General features: G+C 42.7%; 1 protein-coding gene across 1 annotated transcript; it reads left to right on the plus strand.

Annotated features, from left to right (window-relative positions):
* Positions 1 to 1,520: 1,520 nt before the first annotated feature.
* ACAT1 (acetyl-CoA acetyltransferase 1) lies at positions 1,521 to 21,702 on the plus strand. The gene is made up of 12 exons (XM_048844554.2): positions 1,521 to 1,645; positions 4,022 to 4,069; positions 5,423 to 5,540; positions 6,218 to 6,313; positions 6,594 to 6,694; positions 9,309 to 9,452; positions 11,971 to 12,121; positions 13,140 to 13,235; positions 15,868 to 15,981; positions 16,431 to 16,495; positions 19,020 to 19,177; positions 21,199 to 21,702. The coding sequence occupies exons 1-12, from the start codon at positions 1,598 to 1,600 to the stop codon at positions 21,317 to 21,319; spliced, it is 1,260 nt and encodes a 419-aa protein (XP_048700511.1). The 5' UTR covers positions 1,521 to 1,597; the 3' UTR covers positions 21,320 to 21,702.
* Positions 21,703 to 22,213: the final 511 nt, after the last annotated feature.

Below are 22,213 nucleotides of genomic sequence, written 5' to 3' on the forward strand. Positions count from 1 at the left end.
GGCTCCGCAGCTCCCATTGGACAGGCACCGCGGCCAATGGGAGCTGCAGGAGTGGTGCTGCTGGTGCAGGCACCAGGCGCTGCGCAGAGCTGCCTGGCTGCGCCTTCGTCTAGGGGCCGGACATGCCAGCTGCTTCTGGGAGCAGGGCGGAGCCAGGGAGCCTGAGGTAAGCGCTTCCCCCCTGGAGCCTGCACTCCCAACCCCCTGCCCCAGGTCACAACCCCCTCCTACACCCCCAACCTCCTCTGCACCCTACCCCTCTGCCACAGCCCTGAGCCTGCTCCCTCACTCCACACCCCTTAGCCCCAGCTGAGAGCCCTAAACCCCTCAGCCCCAGAACCCGTACCCCTCCCCGGAGCCCTAAACCCCTCAGCCCCAGAACCCGTACCCCTCCCCGGAGCCCGAAACAGCTCAGCCCTGGAACCCGTACCCCTCCCCGGAGCCCGAAACCCCTCAGCCCCGGAACCCGTACCCCTCCCCGGAGCCCGAAACCGCTCAGCCCCAGAACCCGTACCCCTCCCCGGAGCCCTAAACCCCTCAGCCCCAGAACCCGTACCCCTCCCCGGAGCCCGAAACAGCTCAGCCCCGGAACCCGTACCCCTCCCCGGAGCCCGAAACCCCTCAGCCCCGGAACCCGTACCCCTCCCCGGAGCCCGAAACCGCTCAGCCCCAGAACCCGTACCCCTCCCCGGAGCCCGAAACCCCTCAGCCCCGGAACCCGTACCCCTCCCCGGAGCCCGAAACCGCTCAGCCCCAGAACCCGTACCCCTCCCCGGAGCCCTAAACCCCTCAGCCCCGGAACCCGTACCCCTCCCCGGAGCCCGAAACCGCTCAGCCCCAGAACCCGTACCCCTCCCCGGAGCCCGAAACCGCTCAGCCCCAGAACCCGGAGCCCGAAACCCCTCAGCCCCGGAACCCGTACCCCTCCCCGGAGCCCGAAACAGCTCAGCCCCGGAACCCGTACCCCTCCCCGGAGCCCGAAACCGCTCAGCCCCGGAACCCGTACCCCTCCCCGGAGCCCGAAACCGCTCAGCCCCGGAACCCGTACCCCTCCCCGGAGCCCGAAACCGCTCAGCCCCGGAACCCGTACCCCTCCCCGGAGCCCGAAACCCCTCAGCCCCGGAACCCGTACCCCTCCCCGGAGCCCGAAACCGCTCAGCCCCGGAACCCGTACCCCTCCCCGGAGCCCGAAACCCCTCAGCCTCTCCCCTCGCTGTCCTAGCCCAGTGAACATGAGTAAGAGCGGTTACCCGGGGGGGGGGCTGGAGTGAGTGGGGGTGGGGCCTCAGCGAAGGGGCGGGACACTGGGCAAAGCAAGGGGGGTCGGTTTTGCACAATTAGAAAGTTGGCGACCCTAGTAGCAGCGGGCATCAGAGAGAGGAGCCTGGGGGGGAGGGGCCTGTGGCGCTTAGTAGCCTATTCCCCCCTCCGACCCCCCTCACAAGCCCCGCCTTCTCCTCCAATGGAATCAGCCCCTTGCTGGCAGGAGCCAATGGGAGCGGGCGGGGGGCGGAGCAGCGGCTCCCGTTGGCTGAGGGAGGGGGCGGCCGCGCTGAAGGTGAGGCGCGGGGCCTTTTCCAGTGGCACTCGGGCAGGGATGGCGGCGGCGATGCTGGGCGGCCGGGAGGTCGCGAGGCTGCTGCAGGTGAGCGGCGGGGAAGGGGGGGGTGGGAAACACGAAGCCCCCGCCGCGGAAATGGGGCCTGTCACCGCGCCCGCCCCCCCCCCCCGGGCGAAGCGAGACCCCGCGCCGCGGGCTGCCCGGGGCGCAGAATCCACCCCGGGTCGGGCGAGGGAAGCGCAGCGTGGGGCGCCTCCCGGGCGCTGGGGAGCTCGGCCTGGGGTGACCTGCCCAAGGGCAGGCGGAGGCGGCTGTGGCCGGAGGCCCAGCCAGGAGCCTTGACCCCCCAAGGCCACCTTCGTGCTGCGAGCGGGCGGGCGGGGGCGCCAACCCTCGACCCTCTTCCTCGCCACCAGCACCAGCAGCAGCCGCCCCGCTGCAGCCCCCTCCGCAGTCTCCGGCGGGGCTGCCCGGAGACCAGGCTGCCCTGGAGAGGGCAAGGCTGGGGCGGGGGTTCGGGATCGGGGCGCGCTGCCACGCCAGCGCCGAGCCTGCTCCTTGGGTCGAGGGAGCCGAAAGCGCCCGTGCAAAAGGCTGAAGTATCAGCAGAGGTCAGCCACGTTGGTCTTTCAGCCGCCCGCCCGCGCCGCCGGCCCCCGTTGCGGGAGGCGGGGCTGCGTGCGGGCCGCTTTGAGCCAAGCGAGCCTGACAGCCCCAGCCCTTGGTGCGGCCCAGTGTTGCGAGCCTCTGCCTTGGGAAAGGGGATGAGGCAGGTGAAGCACCCAGACAGACATTCGTGGTTTACGCAAGGGGTCAGGTATGTCCACAGAACCAAAGTTGAGATCTTATCAGCTGCCAAGGTTAAAAAAAAAATCGGTTGTCTGTACATATAGGTACGCGGCACAGGCAGTGCGAACTGCAGTCAGCTATGTTTTGCTCGGTGTTCGCGTATTTGTACAATTGACTGAATAACATGAACTGTAGATAGTTTAAGATAAAAGGCTGTTAGCCTTGTTAGTGGTCAGGCCGTTCTAAGAATAAACTACTCTCTGGGATGTTCAAATAAAACCGTAAAGGGATGCAGTCAGCTTTAAAGTTTACCCATTTTTCAGAAAATTTCACACCTAAAATTGTTAGATAATTACCCAAATTGACTATAAGTGAAAGATTAGAGGAAATGTTTTCTTTTTGTTCATTGAACGTTGTTAAATGCATAAAATTATATAGGCAGTTTCCTTCTTCTTGCTTGTGAATTTGTTTTTCCTGTTGTGAAGCTAAAATTTTAAGAAATCATCAGAACTGGCATGGGGACTCAAGGTGGACATAGTACCTGAAAGTACTTTTTAACTTTTCTTAAAATGACTAGAATATAATTTATGGTGTTCTTTCAAAGTCCTTAAGTGACTATTAATTTTAATTAACTTACCTGAATATAAAAAGAAAAGGAGTACTTGTAGCACCTTAGAGACTAACCAATTTATTTGAGCATGAGCTTTCGGAGCTCACGAATGCTCATGCTCAAATAAATTGGTTAGTCTCTAAGGTGCTACAAGTACTCCTTTTCTGTTACCTGAATATATTATTTCAGTAAAATGCTAGCGGTCTGTAATCTATGTATACACTGTCTAGTGAAATAATTTTACTTTTTTATTACTTTAAGCTGCTGACTTAAACTCTTAAGATAATGTATCTTTTAAAATAATTTTTTTATTTAAAAAAAATATAATGAATTTTCACCCCACTGTGAGTACATCTAGTAATAGGATGAAGTTAACAGTAGCTTAAGAAAGCTTATGCTCAAATAAATTTTTTAGTCTCTCAGGTGTCACAAGTACTTCTTTTCTAGTTGTTCTGTTGTCATCTTTTGATGCTGAATCCTATGTTCACCACCCATTTTACAAATCACATATGCCAGTGAAATTGAGCTCTAGAAATTAGCTACCTTTGTAATGCTAAATTTAGTGATAGCAGTGAAAAGACTAAAGAAACAATGGGGTTGAATAATCAAAACTTGTAGCAGCATTCCCTACCGATTCATTGCATGTAATGATGATGAGAAATACTGGAGCTCCTATATCTGAGAAGTAGCTATTACGTGATTAAAACTGACAGAACTTTTTTAATCCATACTTTCCACAAATTGCTTTTAAAAAAAGAAAGATTTAATCACAGATGATGTAGTGAGATCTCATCTCTCATATTTGAGATGTTATTACTTTTGGAAAATATACTACAGAATGTTTACCACATTTGTCAACTAAATGAACCAAGTCCATTTTGTGATGTATTAGTTTTTTATTTTTTCCAATGTTTCTTAACTTGAAAAATTTAGTAATTCTCGGTGTTTCCCAGTCACTTGTAAGAAATGCCCAATTTTCACAATATATCTGTTACTGAGCTGAAACATCAGGTCACCAAAATTGGGAAGTAAAATTTTGAAAATAATTTTCTTGTTTTTAGGTTTTGAAATATACAAACCGTGGTTATGCATCACAGCGCACTTTAAATGTAAGTATTAAGTAGCATATGGCTACAAGCATTGGTTATAATAAACCATCGCTACTAGCCTGCTTTTAGAGTCTGATCTTTAAAAACTTGAGCATTGCAACACACTTTCAATGTAGAGAATGTGTAACTTGGCCAAAGTCGCACAGCTTGTCATTGGCAAAGCTGGGAATAGAATCTAGGTCTCCTGACTCCCACTGCCCTGCTCTCTAACCACTGGATTGCAAGGACTTCTGTTTGAGAGAGATTACTTAAAAAAAGCATAGAAACCCTTCTCTTCCCCACCCTCCCAACTTGTAATCGGACCAGTACATATGCTAAGACAACTTGGTTCGTGATAAGCTTGAATAAGAATGTTTGTTACCTGTCTCTCACCTAGTATTAGAACAGTGTTTAGATTTTTTCTAAGATCTGTCTGTATCAAAATGTCAGATAACTTCAAAGTGCGCAGTGCCGCAGAGAGGTTGGGAAGGCAGGGCATCATGCTTCTGTTAAATTTACAGGGAGCTGGTCAATGCTCTCTCTCTCTCATTTTGAAAATTTCACTCAGCACTTACCTGTGTCTGACCTGGTCTGTAACTGAGGGCATCTGAATTTGTCTGCCTCTTTGTTAATCCTGTTACTGTTTACTTGTGGAGTGGGAGGAGAGTAAATCAAGTGACACAAGGTATTCCATCCAAAATCCTGCCTACCTCAGTAAATAAAGAACCAAGGGCCTGACACAGCGTGGTGCTGAGTGTATTTGACTCCCACTGAAACATGGGGGTTGAAGGTGCTCATCAACACCATTGAGGAAGCATTCAGGAACAGGCCCCAAGTGGGGGACACAGACTTTAGTCCCTTCAATGTCAGTACATCATACTGCCATCAGATTGATGGGCTAGCTTAGCAGGCAGACTTGTTCATGGGGGCGGGGGGAGCTGAGTAAAAATAGGGGTAAAAGCCATACAAATCTTCATAATACTTAAAATAACCCCATATTATGTTGTAATTCAAAATAGTCAGATGCAGTGAGCTCCTCGATAAGGAGTTGAAAGTCATACCTTGTTTCATTCAGAAGTTAATTTATGGTTAGCCTCACAAGAAGATCTTTGACATTGGCTAAATTATCATGACATTTTTAATGTCTTGTTTCTTGGGCAGGTGTCTCAATTAATATAACATAAAAATTATTAAAATGTTTGTACTGCATTGGCACCTAAAGTCAGTGACCAGTTTGGCTCCCACATTGTGTTGTACAATTGTATACTGTACAAACGGTTCACACTTTGTTTTTTCTTTGAAACAGTGACTAAGTTAAAAGAAATTTTATGTTTTTAAATACTGTAACTCTTACCACATATTATATTCTTCTAGGAAGTGGTCATAGCAAGTGCAGCACGGACTCCCATTGGATCTTTCCAAGGATCCCTTTCATCGTTGCGAGCCACTGAACTTGGCTCCATTGCAATAAAAGGAGCAATTGAAAGAGCAGGTATGTGTAAATATTTGTTCACAAAACAAAGTTACACATTGCCCCAGTGAACAGTATCAATTTGTATCTTGTTTTGAAAAAAATAAGTGTGTATGTGGGTGGGTGAGTTTTTAATCTTTGAGATCTTAAACTTTTATCAGTTGATACAATTAAAAAACAAAATCTAAGCATGAAATGTGTAAAGCACTTAATGCCTGATTTGAGTGCTTTTGTTTCAGTGTTGCTTTTAAGAATAGATTAGACTTTTAATCAGTGGCCTATGTGAAATAAAATGTTAATCTGGTTTCTACTGGTTAGGTGTCCACCTTCCAAAACCTATCACCACATTAAACACTGATTTACAGTACTAAGACATGGAGATGGAATTGCTCTAATGGGTTGAAACACACTGCCCAGGAGTTTGTTGAAGGCAGCATTCCTGGTGGTTGTGCTGTTTTTGTTCTGTGGATGCCTAGAGGACTTTGGACTCTAGAGCAGTCTTCAGCATTTTTTCATGAACCATAAGTGTGGAAACCCGTGAGGCGCTCAATGTAGGTCTGTGTGCTGTATTTTAGCCTCTCTGGAGTAAAATCAATGCATTTTATTGCCAGTGTTAGATTGAAAACTTTATGTAAAAGGTAAAAATACTAGTCTATTGCTTGTCTCACTTAGAAAAAGCCTCTTGATTTATTTTATAGGTATTCCTGCAGAAGAAGTGAAAGAAGTGTATATGGGTAATGTCTTGCAGGCTGGACAAGGACAAGCTCCAACAAGACAAGCACTACTGGGTGCAGGTATTAACATGTTTTTGTTTCTGTGCTTAAAGATCTAGAGAATTTATACTACATAGAGCTGCTATAGAACTGTAGGTACAGATTATAACTATTTTACTTTAGATGAAAGTTAGCCCCTTATGAAATATTAGTGATGGTGAAAGGCAGTTTTTTTTTGTAATGAGGGGCAGTGCAATGAGATTAGCAGCTAATAGTTAAATGTTAAAAATGGATGATGTAATTAAATTATAAATAGAATAATGTTGTTGTCTTGGTTGATTATTATATTTACTTGTCTCAGGTTTACCAAACTGTACTCCTGCTACAACTATCAATAAAGTTTGTGCTTCTGGAATGAAGTCCGTCATGATGGCAGCACAGAATCTGATGTGTGGAAATCAGGTATGTGAATTTTAGTGCCCGTTAACTTCAAACATGAGATCTGATTGCCAAAATGTGGAAATTCTGATCTCTGAGAAATATGAGAAATATGTGGTGGTTTCCTGCTCATTATAATATACTACTTTTTGTTTTTGTGCTAATACTGCTTAACAAGAATTCATATTTTTTACATAAATCCTAATTTTGTAGATACACAGTTAACAAATTTGTTTATTTAGAAATGTGTCTCGCATATATCTTAGGATACAGTTAATAGTGGTGGAAGTAGTTGTGGTCAGTATTATAAGCTTTTCCTTTTAAGGGGAAGAGAAGGTAGAGAAGCAAAATACCTAGATCTTAACCGGGTTTCTTTGACTCGTGCCTCTTGTGTAGACATATACCGGTAGTCAGAACTAGAGACTACTCTAGCATAACCCTTTAATACTCAATATATGCTGACAGAAGAGTTTTTCCTGTTATAGGAAAACCACCCGCCTCAAACAAAGTTAGCTGTGTTGTCTGAGACCCTCTTCTGTCAACATAGCTGTGTCTTGGGGTTTTGTTAGTATGGCTACATCAGTGGGGGTGTGATTTGTGGGGTGTTTTTTTGTTTTTTACCCCCGACTGACATGTTATGCTGATGTAACCTTTTAATATAGACCAGGCCTAGATTAGGAGAAAAAAAATCTTATCTGCCAATTATGGTACATCTTTGGAAAACCTACCTGCTGACATAAGTATTCTTTCATTTCTTAAAATATGCGCACACTCTCTCCTCCTCCTCCTTGGTACAGTTACTGATATCAATGATTTAGGCCCACTGCTTAATTCACACCAAAGCCAATCTGACCTAGTATTAAGGGCTTGGTGTAGAGCCTGAAGTCAAGGGGAATCTTTTGCTACTGACTGTACTGGTCTTTGATCAGGCCGTAAATGGTATTCTTGCCATTAACTTCAGTGGGATCAGGAACAGGTCCAGTACTTCTATTTCAGTAGCTACTGCTGGGATTAGTAATTCACATTTAATGAATATTCATACTTTAGGTTTACATTTGATGGAAGCAGGCCTCACACTTTGTAGGGGCTCTCATATTTCAGAGAATTAGAGATTTGACCTGAAGTGATTATGCATGCCTGATTCCCACAGTATGTCATTGTCTTTCTACCCACTTTCCTGGATTCAGCCCTAATTGACTGTAAGTAGGTCTTAGAAACTATATAATTAGAGATTTTTTTCTCCAGTTGCACACTCAGTAATTCTGATTCCATTACAGTTAACGACAAAACTCCCATTGACTTGAGTGGATGTGTGATTTGTACTGTTTTAGAGCCTTTACTGGATTTATAGATTATTTTTTAAAAAACTGGAAGGGCTGGAGACGTAAAATTATATAGGATCAGAATAACAAAGCTTAAAAAAAAGAACACTTTTAAGAAATCTTCTGTTCCCTTCTCTGGCTTCCCATTTCTGATTTCTAGTCATAAATGCCTTTGAGTTCTCTCTACTGGCCATCTCATCCTCATGACTCTCAGTTGTTTTTATTGGATCCAGTGTACACCTAATACTGAACAAAGCATCATTACTTTAAATCTTACCATAAAAAAACCTTCCTTTTTTTAATCCCGTGACTGACTCCTTGTAAAGCATCCTTTATGAGGATGCAATATAAAAGTGTTTTACTGAACTTTTCTATAGACTACAGAAAAGCATTAAACTTGCAATTTTTCTTATCCCTACCCATATGTAATGCACTGCATTAAAATGGTTACATGTATTCTTCATGCTGAGACTCTAGAGACTTCATGTGTGGCACCCCAGGGAATGGTCAACCACATCTTACAAAGGATGATAAAACTGCAGGAACTACTTCTTGAAAACCATGTAGAAATATTAATAAATGCACATACTAATTAAATGGAATTTTGGGTTCAATGATAAAACTGTTTAAAGACTCCTGTTTGTTGCCAGCTTATTAACAGACAACGTGGTAAACTGTGTTTTGAAGTTGGGTCAGATCTTTCCACACTGCGAGACGACACAACATTGTATAGAGCAGCCAGTACTTCATGTGAACAGATCTCTCTTTCTTGCCAGTGTCTTAAATTCTGAAACAGCTGCTTGTCCTGTAGATATAACATGTTGCTAATGGAGAACTGAAATGGAACAAATATGCAAAACTAAGACTTTTTAATAAGAAAATTCTACTTTAATCTTGGAGGCAGTTGCATTTCAACAATCGAGGTGTAGGAGAAAGAAAATGCTAATTGATGTGAGGTGGCCAGAGCACCAGGGCAGCGAATGAAAGATTAAAAAGAAATACTGGCTAAGAAATTTGTCAAATCTTTTTTTTTTCCCCTCAGAAACTCTCCATGTTGTAACTTTCCTGTAACTAATCTTCAAGACTTTTTGCTTCTCAATCTTTTGAAATTACAGCTCAGACACAGAACATTGGTCATGTTCACTACACCAATTAAGTGTTTTCACTCTTTTACTGTTGTTACACAAAAAATAGAAGTAATTTTGTTAGAAACATCTGTAACATGTTTTCTAATCTTTTGTTATGTAGGAAGAAATTTTATATAAAATGGCTTTTATTGTAATTTACTTTAACATATGTTTGTTTTGTTTGAGAAGGATGTGATGGTGGCTGGTGGGATGGAGAGCATGTCTAATGTTCCCTATACAATGAGCAGAGGGGCAACACCTTATGGAGGAGTGAAGCTGGAAGATTTGATTGTAAAAGATGGCTTGACTGATGTTTACAACAAAATCCACATGGTAATTATTGCTGTTCAATACTGAAACATACGGCAACATTCTTTTTTTTTTTTTTTTTTGCCTACCATGAACCTACCACCGAACTCAAGAGTTTATTAGTAACTGTTTAAATGTTGGTTCTGGCATGCCTGGAAATGAGGGACAGAACTGGTTCTGAAGAAAGGGTTCTTCCACTTTCATGATTCTTATTGTGAGCGGTGTGGAGAGGCTAGGCAGATCAAAATTCAGGAGCAGGCAAAGTGGTTGTTTTGTGTGGCTATGTGTGAGGCCTTTCTCAAGAGTCCAGGACCGTGGTAGACAGAGACTCAAGACCCTGGTGTATGCTGTAGAATGCGCAGTTGATCACTAATAACTCACTATTCCTTCCTTCCAGGGGGGGACCAATGAAACTGCTCAACCTCCCTGAGGGCATCCACTTGTGTGGCCCAGCATGGTTTCCCTGTTACCTCCTCTTCAAAATATATATGTGAGGTTCCTAGAGGAGAATGAGATTTGAGACTATCTGTATTCTCTCTCTCATCTGATACCGCCTCATAATATTTGATTCTCCTGGTTCCATGTCAGCTAGCATCCTGACAATAGCTCACTGGTTTAAGATGAATCCAGATAAGATTGAAGCGAGACTGGTGGGCATTTTGAGGAACTAATGATTGTTCTCCCCACTGAAGGAATTCTCCTACCCAAAGTCTTTATTGGATGAGTTTCTACTCCTTGCTTCCTAAATAGTAGCAGTTGCACAAATAATATTTTACAATCTTTGTCTGGCCTATAGATTAAAACATTTCTTCACTGATACAGACTTCACCTTTGTTATACATACCTTGTTCTCCTCCAGGCTGGAGCAGTAATGTACTCTGCATAAGGTTACACAGTCTACTCCCTATTGAAACTCTATTATCTGAAACCCTTCCTTTGTCCCCTAGCATGAGAGACATGCTGCAGGGGGAATATATGCCATGCTGGGGGACAAGGAAGAGATTCAGCTAATGCAGGGTTTTGGATAGTCGAGCTGAGACTACTGTTTAGGACTGTGAGGAAGAGGAGGATAAAGATCCACTGGCTGCAAGGGAGACCACCCTGCTGCTGAATGGTTCCTTCCCAGTACAGGGAGCCCCTCTGCAGGTTCGCTGCCATGGGAGTGAGTGAACAGGGCCATGACAGAAGAGCTGCAGAGGGCTTCCTGCGCGGCCCCAGGGCCAGTGACATGCAATCCCTGAGGATGCAAAGTTATGGGGGGAAAGAAGAGGGGCGGCTGTAGTCCCGACGGAGCAGAGCCTCCCCACCCAGCCAGAACTGTGGAGGAGGACAAGCCTCTGTCACCCTGTGTTTGGCTAGATAGAGGTATAGAAATTAACTCACTTGTGTGAGGAATTAGAGGAATGCTCCAATCAAACTAATGCAGACCGATCTCTAAGCAATGTTTTATACGTAGACTTTGCTATAGAAACAGTATAAGTTTAACCAAATGTGCATGCAGATATTTAGGAAGTTAGCCTGGTGACCAAGGAGGATGGGTCTAGCTCCCTCTCATCTTCAGAATAACTTTCCCAGGTGGACTTAGTGTATCTCATGGAATTGGTAATGGGATATATTACCCTTCACCTATGTCTCCAGTGAATGTATAGCCCGTGTTCGTAGTGAACGAGATTTGTAACTGTTGGTTCTATGGCTGTTCAGTAACCTGTGTGAAATGAGTTAGGTGGTCGCAGTCAAGTTAGAGGATAGTTATGTATACAATTTAAAAAAAAGAGAGAGAGAAATTATCACACTGTTCAGTAACCTGTGCAAAAACTTAGGTGGTCTCAGTTCAGTTGTTGGATGAAAAAATGGCACTACTTGCCAGTTTGTCATGCACTGCTGAGAATCCAAGGACTGAATAAGATCTGGAGATTGAAGTACCCTTTCAAGCCTCGAAGGCAGTCCCACCAGTATAGGAATGATGTGCATTGGTGAGAACTGTGTGGATGTACTGTTATGTGGCTAAACAGGGCTTCAGAGTGTCGATCTAAGCCATTTCAAAAGCATTAAATTCACACTTTTTTTTTTTTTTTTTAATTATAAAGGCCTCATTAGGAACATTAGAGAGACAAGGTGGCTGAGGTAATAGCTTTTATTGGACCAACTTCTGTTGGTGAGAGAGACAAGCTTTCGAGCTTTTTGGTGTGGCTCAAAAGCTTTTTTCTCTCACCAACAGAGAAGTTGGTCCAATAAAAGCTATTAACCTCACCCACCTTGTCTACCTAATATGCTGGAACTGACATGGCTACAACTACACTGCATCCGTCATTACGATCATGGCTTTCTGGCTTAAATTACATCTGTCCAGAAAATTGCTCACTAACTTCTGTTGTGAAGTTCAGATTCCTGTAGCAGTTGTCACAATAGAACCTCCTGGCAACTGTAACACTTAAAAATTCACTTCAAAAGTTCTGTCACATCCTTTTAAAAAAGATAGGAGTTAATCTTCCCATCTACATTTCTGGTTCATGTTCTCAGAATGGTCTTTGTTTTCCCCTAGGGTAATTGTGCTGAAAATACGGCTAAGAAGCTTACTGTTTCACGAGAGGAGCAAGACACTTACGCTATAAATTCTTACACTAGGAGCAGGACAGCCTGGGAATCAGGAGAACTGACAAAGGAGGTTGTTCCTGTCACTATTTCACAAAAAGGTATTATGGAAATACATTCTAAAATTTTTTTCATGTTAAAAGATGTTAAATTGTGCAGTGATGAATACTAACATTGCAGCTGGAATGTGCAAATTTTGGGAATATTTTTTACATTTCTGTAGAAAAACAATATTCTTAGCTTGCTTTCTGGCAAACACAGTTGGTGACTGTTTATGGTAATTTTTTTCCTCTTTGTTTTTACTGAGGTATTGGAGTTATCCATCCTTCTTTTGTAACTTGCTTGAGTGTTACAACATAGAATAAGTGCTAGCTAATGTGGCCTGTAATTCATCTCAATTTGTTTTTTACTATTTTAATACACCTAATTGATCTGTGATTTTTTTTTCTTCTCTCTCTCCACCAGCCTGGGAGGTGAATTGATAAAGGTCTTGTCTTAACAATAAACCTGTTGTGGATCAATGGGATAAAGGAGCAAGCTTGTCAATTTTTGTGTCTCTCTCTTCAGAGCTAAATTAAGTCACATTTTTATAGAAATAATACGTCAGGGTGTCTAAAAATGGAATGTAGCATAGAATAAATGAGTGCAGAATACCTTAGGTCAGTGGTCCCCAAACTTTTCAGGGTTGCGCCTCCTCTTACCCGTCTGTCTCCTGCCTCCCCCTCGGGGCTGGGAGCGGGGACGCAGCGTGTGTGTGTGTGTGTGTAAACGCGGATGGGGTAAGGGAGCTGAGGCTGGGAGCAGGTCTAGGGCTGGGTCTGGGAATGGAGCTGCAGCCAAGGGCTGAGGGCGGGGCCAGAGCAGAGCTGGGATGGATGGTGCTCCTTCCCCACCCCTTGTGGGGGCTGGGCCGGACCCACCACACCCCCCTGAATGTTCCTTTGCGCCCCCCTAGATTGGTGTGCCCCACAGTTTGGGAACCTCTGTCTTAAGGGTTACTTTTTGGATAAATCATAACAAAAATAACCTGGTGAGGTGTCATGTGCATCATTGTGCAGCTTTTCATGCTAAAATGCCAAAAACTGATTGAGTGGCTTTGATTTGGCATCTGTATTTCAGGGAAACCAGATGTAGAAGTGAAAGAAGATGAAGAGTACAAGCGTGTTGATTTCAGTAAAGTTCCAAAGCTGAAGACTGTTTTTCAAAAAGAAAATGGTAAGGACTGTATATGGAGCAATTGATTTTTTTTTAATTTTTATTTGTTTTTACAGAGCAAATTCTGTAGACAATATTTTAAGTCTCTCCACACTAAGCCAAGTAATGAAGAATATTTCCAATTGAAATTACTGGGACATATGTAATTATTTTATTAAACACAGACTTCGTGCTTATTACCAATATGTTACTGATGTGTTGCAGGAGAGGAAGGGATGTATCAAATTTTAAATTAAAGATTTTCACAGCTCTAGTTGCAGTCAAAGGTGAACTGCTTTACTTGAAACAGGGACTCTGGTGTTTGTCTTTTTTGACCGAGTTCCTCCAAAGTATGTTAGCAGGAGGACCATGCTTATCTTCAGTTGAACACAGTAGGCTGCTCTTGTTCAGGGCTTAACTTTGAGAGCTGTGTATTCTTATGGTACTTAATTTCAAAAAATAAAATCTCAAAACTCTTTCAAGTTGGACCACATTGATAGGAGGGTGAATAACATATTCTTTCCACCCAATGTATTTTGACCCAGATAAGCTGTTTTCAGGTAAAGACGAATGATTTCCAGATAGAAAACATAGGAATACAGTGGGCACCAATTACAGCAGCACTCTTTGTTGCCTGGAGAATTGTTCTTATAACTGGACAATGTGCAGCAGTGTTTCCTGGAGAAATGCAAGGTCTGGTTTAGTAACGGGCTTTAATGGTTTTCACTTGAAATAGGTGATAATTGTGGGGGAATCAAACAGCAAAGTTGGTCTAGAATTGCAGTTTCCCAAATGTTCTTGTAAGTGGAATGCTAATACTGAAAAGTAGATGTCAAGATGAGTGTCTTTCCTGGAGAAGTGGTACATGAGTGTGGGAGCTGTATCTGTTTTGTTGTTGCATAGTATGGAATATTATTGCTTTGAGTGCTGATCCAGTCCATTTTTCATTCTCTTCAGGCTTTAATGATAAGTTGAACTTGTTTAACTAAGAGATTGCTTCTTCAAGTGGCTCTGCATATTCCCACTTATGGGTACTATGCTGCTTTGTGGTACCTAGCCACAGAACCACCTAGCAGGGTCAGCTAGAGCGCTTTTGCATTCTTTGCCCCTCCTGTCCAGTCTCACCGATGTTCTGAGAGCAAGACTTGTATGGGGCTGGAGTGCCCTCAGTTCCTTCTCGCCGTGTGCCTGGAGGGATGTGAACAACTCTAGTCTCTTTGGAGTCAGAGCCCTTTTTATTGTTAGGATAGTTAGTGTTAGCGATTATTTTTTCCCCTGTCAGTTCTGCCAGTTGCTGAAATTTGCAGAGCTGCAATCTGGACTTTGGCGCACATCTTCACTAAGCACCGTACTTTGGATTTGGCCTGTAGGGCAGATGCTGGATTTGGTAAAGCACTACTTCGGCCCTTATACAGTTAAGACTCTGTTCCTACTTCCAGGTTAATTTTCAGCACTGCTTAACAGCCTGTCCAGTAAGTGGGAATATGCAGAGCCACTTGAAGAAGAGATGGAAGTTACTTACTTCTAACCAGAGTTGTTAGAGATTACTCTGCATGTTCACACTCCCACCGGCCTTCCCCTTTTTGCCAGAGTCCTTGATCTCTGGCTCTGATGTAGTGAGGGCACGCTCTCTCGTATATAGCCTCTCCCTTGGAACATTGGGGGCGCTGCGGGAAGGGGAGAGGTGAGGAGCATGACGCTGCTCTCTCTAGCTGGCCCTGCAAAAGAAGGCACTGCCACAATGCGGCGCAGTACCCGTAAGTTGGGAATATGCAGAGCCTTCTCAGAGAACTCTGGTTCTAAGTAACCAGCCTTCGTTTTCAAATCTGGTTTAATCTGATGGAAAACCTTATATCGGGACACTTAAATTGACTTTAAATCTGGCATAAATCAATATGGTTACAGGCTTGGTCTACACATACAGTTTACAACAGTGTAACTTCTTATTCCAGTGGGAGCATGTGTGCCTTCACATGCATCTGTCTCCAGTCGATGGATCTCTGAAGCTAAATCCGTGTAGTTGCCACACTTTTTTGCAGCCCTGTATCGATTGGAGTTAAATTGATTATTGGTAATGTGGAAGCCATTACCTTACCTAAGCAAGATACACCAATTTAAACCTGGCTTAAATTGGTGTAGGTGTCCACATGGGCTTTTGCACCAATTCAATTTAAAAGCTCACCCTGAGAGTATGTTTACATTATACTACAGCTAGGGGTGTGATCTGCCAGCTCACGTACACGTACTTGAGGTAACTCCGTGAGAGCTAGCACTTGTGTAAGTAGTAGTGTAGCTTCAGTCGCACTGGCAGTGTTGGAATGGTTTAGCCATGCCAAGTACAAACACTCCTGCAACCTGCGCGTATGTACTCAGCACAGCTAAACCATGCAGCCACTGCCTATGCTACCACAGCTGCACTACTAATAATACTCATGCTAGCTCTCATTGAGCAATCAGGAGAATTTGTATGCGAACTGGGAAATCACACTCCTAGCTTGTAGTGTAGATGTAGCCTTAGTTAAGCCCGTGCCCCACACTTGTATAGACAAGAGCTCAGATTCAGGGCCCCTCTGCCAGATAAATGCATTGGAAAGAGATACCTGAGCTATTGCGTTTTCCTTCCTCTGTTTAAATACTGTTCTACTTTTTTCAGGAACAGTAACTGCTGCCAATGCCAGCACACTGAATGATGGAGCAGCTGCTTTGGTTGTGATGACTGCAGAGGCAGCCAAGAGACTTAATGTCACACCACTTGCAAGAATAGTGGGTAGGAATTTTTCCAAATGCCTCTCCCAAGTACTGTGCTGGAAAATACTCTTCTGATTTGCCATGTGACTTGGAATCTTGCTTTACCAGTCGTCTTTTTCATGGGGGAACATGGGATAGGTTCATTGGCTAGGAAGTTGCAGCTGTAACATAACTTGAACTGTTCTTTTAAATTTGAGGAGCCAAACGTGCTTTGACTCCTGATCATAGCCAGCCTTTCCTGAATGGGTTTATGTCTAACACATTTTAAAAGTAAAATCTGAAAATATTACCATACTGTTTGCATACAAGCACACACAGTTTACAGCCTGTTTTCAGGAGTCATTTTATTTAAATGAATAGAAAAATTAATTGGTGGAGGAGGGGAGTACTGGACATGTATCCTGTATAGGTGAATATTTCCTTTGTGAAAAGTGATAAAAGATTTCTATAATATTTATGGTCTTACAGCTTTTGCAGATGCTGCTGTTGATCCTATTGACTTTCCAATTGCACCTGCATATGCTGTTCCCAAGGTAGGAACAAAACTGATCATTGCTGAATATAAAAAAAAAATTGTAAGCTTGCCTAAATTGCTCCAGTGATCCAACATGCATTTTCCTCTGATTGGAATACAGACAATATTTGCATCATTTATAAAGTACTTTTTGACCTTGTAGATAAAGTGTAAAGTAGTATTTATATTATGATTGCTTAGCCACAAGAATAATTCCCATGCAAAGTGTGCATGTAGTTTTCTGTTCTAGATGGGTTTTTTTATTAAGGGAACACAGTCCCCTTGAAATCTAGTCAGCTTAAAGAAAAGAGTTGAAAGTAGTTACAGGTACTTCCTTGCCCCTCAATACCTCTGCCAGTTTTTTGTGGTTTAGTCATCCTGTTGCTGTCTGAAAAATCCTCACAAACAGGAACACAACATAAATAGGCTATCAAGTCAAATACCCAAAGTAAACAAATTAGAAAAAAATATTTCTTATTTAGCCATTATAGTAACTTCAGGTGTTACAAGTAACAAGTGAAAAAAATTTTAGACAGAAGTCTGATGGGATTTGAGTCAGTGGCTCAACAAGGAACTAGTTAAATGATGCTGTTCATTGTATTAAATAAAGGCTCTCTCTGTGGGTATGACAAAAGTAGGTAAAATAAAGCTGACAGCTTTCCATGTTCTTCTGTATTGGCACTTGCTATGCAGACTCCTTTAGTGCCAGACTGTGGGATTAATAGTGTTGCCTGAGTTGAAGTTAAGACAGACCTGTTAATCTCAATGCTTGAGAGAGAATCTAGCTGGGTGGTTAATTATTAAATTATTCTGAGCATATCAAAGCAATTATCAATAACTAAGGCCTTGCCTGCACCAGAAGGATTTTTTTTAATACAATCTAAGGTATGAATTTAAACTGATATAGCTATACTAGTATATAACACACACACCCCTCTCCCCCCATGTGGGCACTTTTGTTTTGACCTAAACAGAAAAAAGTCTTATCAGAATAAGTGTGTCTACATGGTGGGGTACAGGGCTGGTATACTGGCGTAATTGGTAAAATGTTCCTTTGTAGACTAGTGAGGAAATGTGTATTTGGCAGCATCAGATTAACCCAAATCTGTGGAAAATATTTGTCAAATGTGTTGGTTGTTTGAGCTGATTTATGGCTTTGGTCAGTAGAAAAGGTTATGTCCATACAACCGTAGCTGTTTCTTAAAACTTAACCCACTTCATTGAATTACATTGATGGAATTATTGATGTGTTAAAACCAATTTAGCTTGCAAGGTATAAATATTAAAATGGAGGCTTGAGTCCTCAGGTGTTAGCATTAATGCTAATAACTAGATTGGGGTGTCAAACTCATTGTGTAGGAAAGGCCAAATTTATTTTTTTTAATTATGGTGCTTGGGCTGGGGCATAAATTTACATCTATGTAATCCTCCTCGATCCACAGATCTCTCACTGATGATGTTGTGGTGATTGCATAAAGATCAAGGTTAGAAAAAAGACTTTTATGTAACATTTTTAAGTCAGTTGCATTCTGCATCACTTGGGAAAATATTGTCACTCTTAGGACCTACCACTATTTCTCTTCTTGTCCTCACTTCTACATCTCTACTGCTTTCCTGGCTTTGGTCTTGTCTGTACTTAGAAGTTTTGCATCCCTCCCGAGTTTAGATAGTTATAGAAGTAGAAAAGTGCGTATACTGGTATAGCTTATTCCAATTCAAGAACTCAAAGAAGCTATACTGGTATTATACCATACCAGTATAACCGGAAGCAAAAAAAAATCACCCCCCTAACCAGTAGTGACACCGGTAAAACTTTTAAATGGCTTGTCTTGCCTCCTTTTTTTTTCCCTCCCCTTCTATTTTCTTCTTTGCATCAACTCCCAGTTTGCATCCACGGGCTTCACTTCCACTCCATTTCCAGCTAATAAATAGTTGCTGACATGTGAAGCATCATCACTTGACTGAGGCTAATGGAAAAGGGGGAGTGAATTTCCAGAGCTGTTGTTTCGAGCTGTCTGCAAATGGGGAAGATATGTGTCAGTTAACCTTCCAAATGAAACACAGCGTATTTGTAAGCATGAGGGCAAAGAAGACAGTTTAGATTTTGCAGAATCTGAACATGCTACACAACCCCCAAAAGTACATCAAGTAGGCTTTGTGTTTGACACCTTCAAAGTAGAGGCCCTGCACTCTTTTCTTTTTTTCTCTGCTGGGCTTCCCTTGAGCTCATTTCAATTGTGACTTAAAGCCAGATCTAGAGCCACCGTAGCCCTGTTTTTACAGGGGCAACTGCTAAGATGTGCAGTCTTCTGTACAATCCTTTCTTTGCAGGAAATAGTTTTAACACCACTTTTGAATAATGTGTATCCGAGCTGGGAAACTGGTGAAAAGCCCTGTGACAAGGGGAAGCTTCTGATCCAGGCCGAGTGCTTCACTGGGTAACTTTCAACTAGTTATAGGAAGTGTAACATTGAATTCAAAACAAAACAGGACCACCGGGAAGTGCTTTTGGATACATAACTTTCACAGTGTTTTATTTCTAGGTTCTTAGTGATGCAGGATTGAAAAAGGAAGACATTGCGATGTGGGAAATCAATGAAGCATTCAGCGTTGTAGTCTTAGCCAATATTAAAATGCTGGATATTGATCCACAGAAGGTGAACATACATGGAGGCGCTGTGTCTTTGGGACATCCAATAGGGTAGGTGAAGTACTCCATTGTGTGTTTTTTGTTTGCACTTTGGGGTAGGTCTTATTCTTGGACAGTATCTGTTAAACACATCATTGCGTTTGTGTGCTTGGGCCATGTTTTTTTAACTCTTCCATTTTGTCTTTAGTTTTTTAAGCCAGGGGCAAAGGCTTTTGCTAACGGTCACAGGGAGCCAGTCAGTAGGAAGAACCGTGAACAAGAATTGATGATGGCAGTTTGGTAGCAAGTCCATTTTAATTTTATCCAAGGCTTAACTTTCAGGGCACTGTGAATCAGGCTTGGTTGGAGGTTCACCTTTCTCCTCAGTATTTAGCTCTTCTATGCAGTAGACGAGCAAGATTGGGAACCTTTTCTTGGATGAAGAATTTTCCTTGTCCCCCATAAAATTTATTTATTCAGTTCATTTATTTGCTCCCATCACCGTTGTCTTGGTGCATGTACCATTTTTTTCCCAAAAATTTCAAATTATTTAATGCGTTAACCAGGAAATAGACATTACTCCGATCAGCATCAACTGCAACAGTAAAGCCACTAATTAATGTTTCTGCCATGCTTTCAATATCTATTGTACTATTAAGTATTTGTTATGCTGACTAAGCCCTCCTACAAAAAGCCAAAGTTAAATAGAGGACCTTCAGGGCATAGTGTAAAGACCAACAGGCAATTAAACTCCAGGTCTAGGGCCCTCTACTGAAAATACCCTCACATTTGATCTCCGCTGTTGTGTAAGGTGGATCCAGAACATTTACTGAATGCCTAGTATTGCAGTTAGAAGCCAGTGCAGTCATTGGAGCACTGATATAATGTGCTCTCTTCAGTTTAACCCACCTAGCCTCCCTTCCCCTTCTCTACCCCCCACCCCCCAAAAAAAAAGTTGTCCCCCATTATGAAGCAGCTGTAGTTTCTGAATGGTCTTAAGTCTTTCCCAGTAATCTACTTTGGAGGTGATAACTGGCATTGTGCAGATCTACTGAAGAAAAATCGTCTAGCTAAATACAGATTGGAAAAAACCATCGGGGATTCCAGGAGCAAATGGTGATCCAGAAGTGCCCCTTCAGTTGCAAGCTTTGTTGGTAAAGATGTTAGCCCCTGTGATTTCAGGAGTGGTCCTAACATCTTCCTTGCCATATTCTGTTGGCGTCCTCTGACCAAATCAGCATCACCATAGTCTTCTCTGGATAGGTTATTTTCAAAAGTCCCTCTCTCTGTAAGTATGTAGGGCCCTGATCCTGCAAACATTTATGAACTAAATGACTGACTTTTGTGCCAGAATGCTTGTCTACACTTAAAACACTGCAGTGGTGCAGCTGGACTGCTTCAGTGAAGATGCTATCTACGCCGGTGGGAGGAATTCTCCTGTTGGTGTAGATACTCCACCTCCCTGACGGGCAGTAGTTAGGTTGATCGTAGAATTCTCGCATTGACTTAGCATTGCCTACAGGGGGGATTAGGTAGTTTAACTGCGTTGATCAGGGGGTGTGGATTTTTCACACCCCTTGTGTGACTTAGTTATGTTGACAATTTCCTAGTGTAGACCAGACCACTGTGTTTGATGGCTTAGGGTCTTAATCACAGCAAAAGCAGCACCTCGTACATCCTCAAACTTGTAGTTGATGAAGAAATCGGTGCACAAAACCACCACTTGAACAAGCAGCTGCTCTCAAAATTCTTTCTTCCTACGGTGGTGGCAGCATGGAAGAGACTTATGTGCATCCTGTTGTCTTTTTGAGAGAGCTGTGCTTTGCAATGCAGCCCAGTTAATTCAGTTCCAGCAGGGAATAGGAAGTCAGGTATTTTAAAGAGCTGTGTTTAGAATGCTATTTACATAAAGACAAAGTGGAAAAACTGGTGGAAAGTTGCTTTTATTACTCTTAAGTATGGGTATTAGATACTTAATCCGAGGATGCAGTGCTACAGCAGTACTGCCCTTTGAATCTGTTGATTGTCTTAGAGAAACTTGTGTAAAATCAAGATGACTTCCTGAAAACTAAACTCTTTTCTTTTCTACATAGAATGTCTGGAGCGAGAATTGTTGCTCACATGGCCCATGTGCTGAAGCAAGGACAGTATGGTCTTGCAGGAATTTGTAATGGAGGAGGTGGTGCTTCTGCGATTCTGATCCAAAAGCTGTAGTCTGGCTGGCTGTTGAAAATACCAAACCTTAAAATTATCTGAGTAAAATAATCTGAGTGGTGGTGGCAGTTACATTATTTATGGATTTGCAGATAACACCCACTTTAACTTGGTTTTCTATAGTATTTCTCTAAAACCTTCATCAGTCATGCTCACAGCTGTTTTGTACCTTAAACTAATTTAGTGCAGTTTTTTACATAGTGTGAACTAAAACTTGTCAAATTATGGTAAACTACAAGTTGTCACTAGACAAAGACTGTATGCCTACTCGGGATGTAGCTGTTCTGTGGATGATCTCCCTGCAAGTAATTATTTGAATGAAAATTGTTTTCCTTGGTGAATAATGAATTGATATTAAATCATTCATAGATCTTTAAAATGGACACATAGCTTAAGTGCTCAATTTTTTATTTAAACCTGTAATATCTAGTTCAAGTTTTTTTCCCATGAAAGTCACCTGGCAGTTACTTACCTGAATCTTGTTGTTGGAACGTATCTTTACAACAAGAGCATGAGCCTAGCTTGCCATCAACTGTTTAGACTTCTACAGTTAACTACAATGCTGGAGGAGTTTTTAAACCAGCTTTTCATTCAGGATTTCTGCAGCACTTTGATTAGCTTTAACCCTATTGTTACAAAATAGTAACTGACCTCATAGAAGACAAGTTTGTCAGCTACAGCTAAAAATACTTAACCTTTGGATTATGCACAGATAATTGGCATTTCTCATTTGTCAGAGGGCCTTTTCAGTTTAGTCAGAGAGAAGTGTTCACTTGCAGAGTTAACTAGTATAACCATATCCCGTTAAGTTCACACCCTACTTTATACAATTACAGCTTCCTGTGAGACAAGCCCATCAATCTGTGGTATCCAGAAAAAACTGGCTGACAATTG

The sequence above is a fragment of the Caretta caretta genome, chromosome 1, assembly GCF_965140235.1.
Source record: "Caretta caretta isolate rCarCar2 chromosome 1, rCarCar1.hap1, whole genome shotgun sequence".
In the NCBI taxonomy this organism is placed as follows: domain Eukaryota; kingdom Metazoa; phylum Chordata; order Testudines; family Cheloniidae; genus Caretta; species Caretta caretta.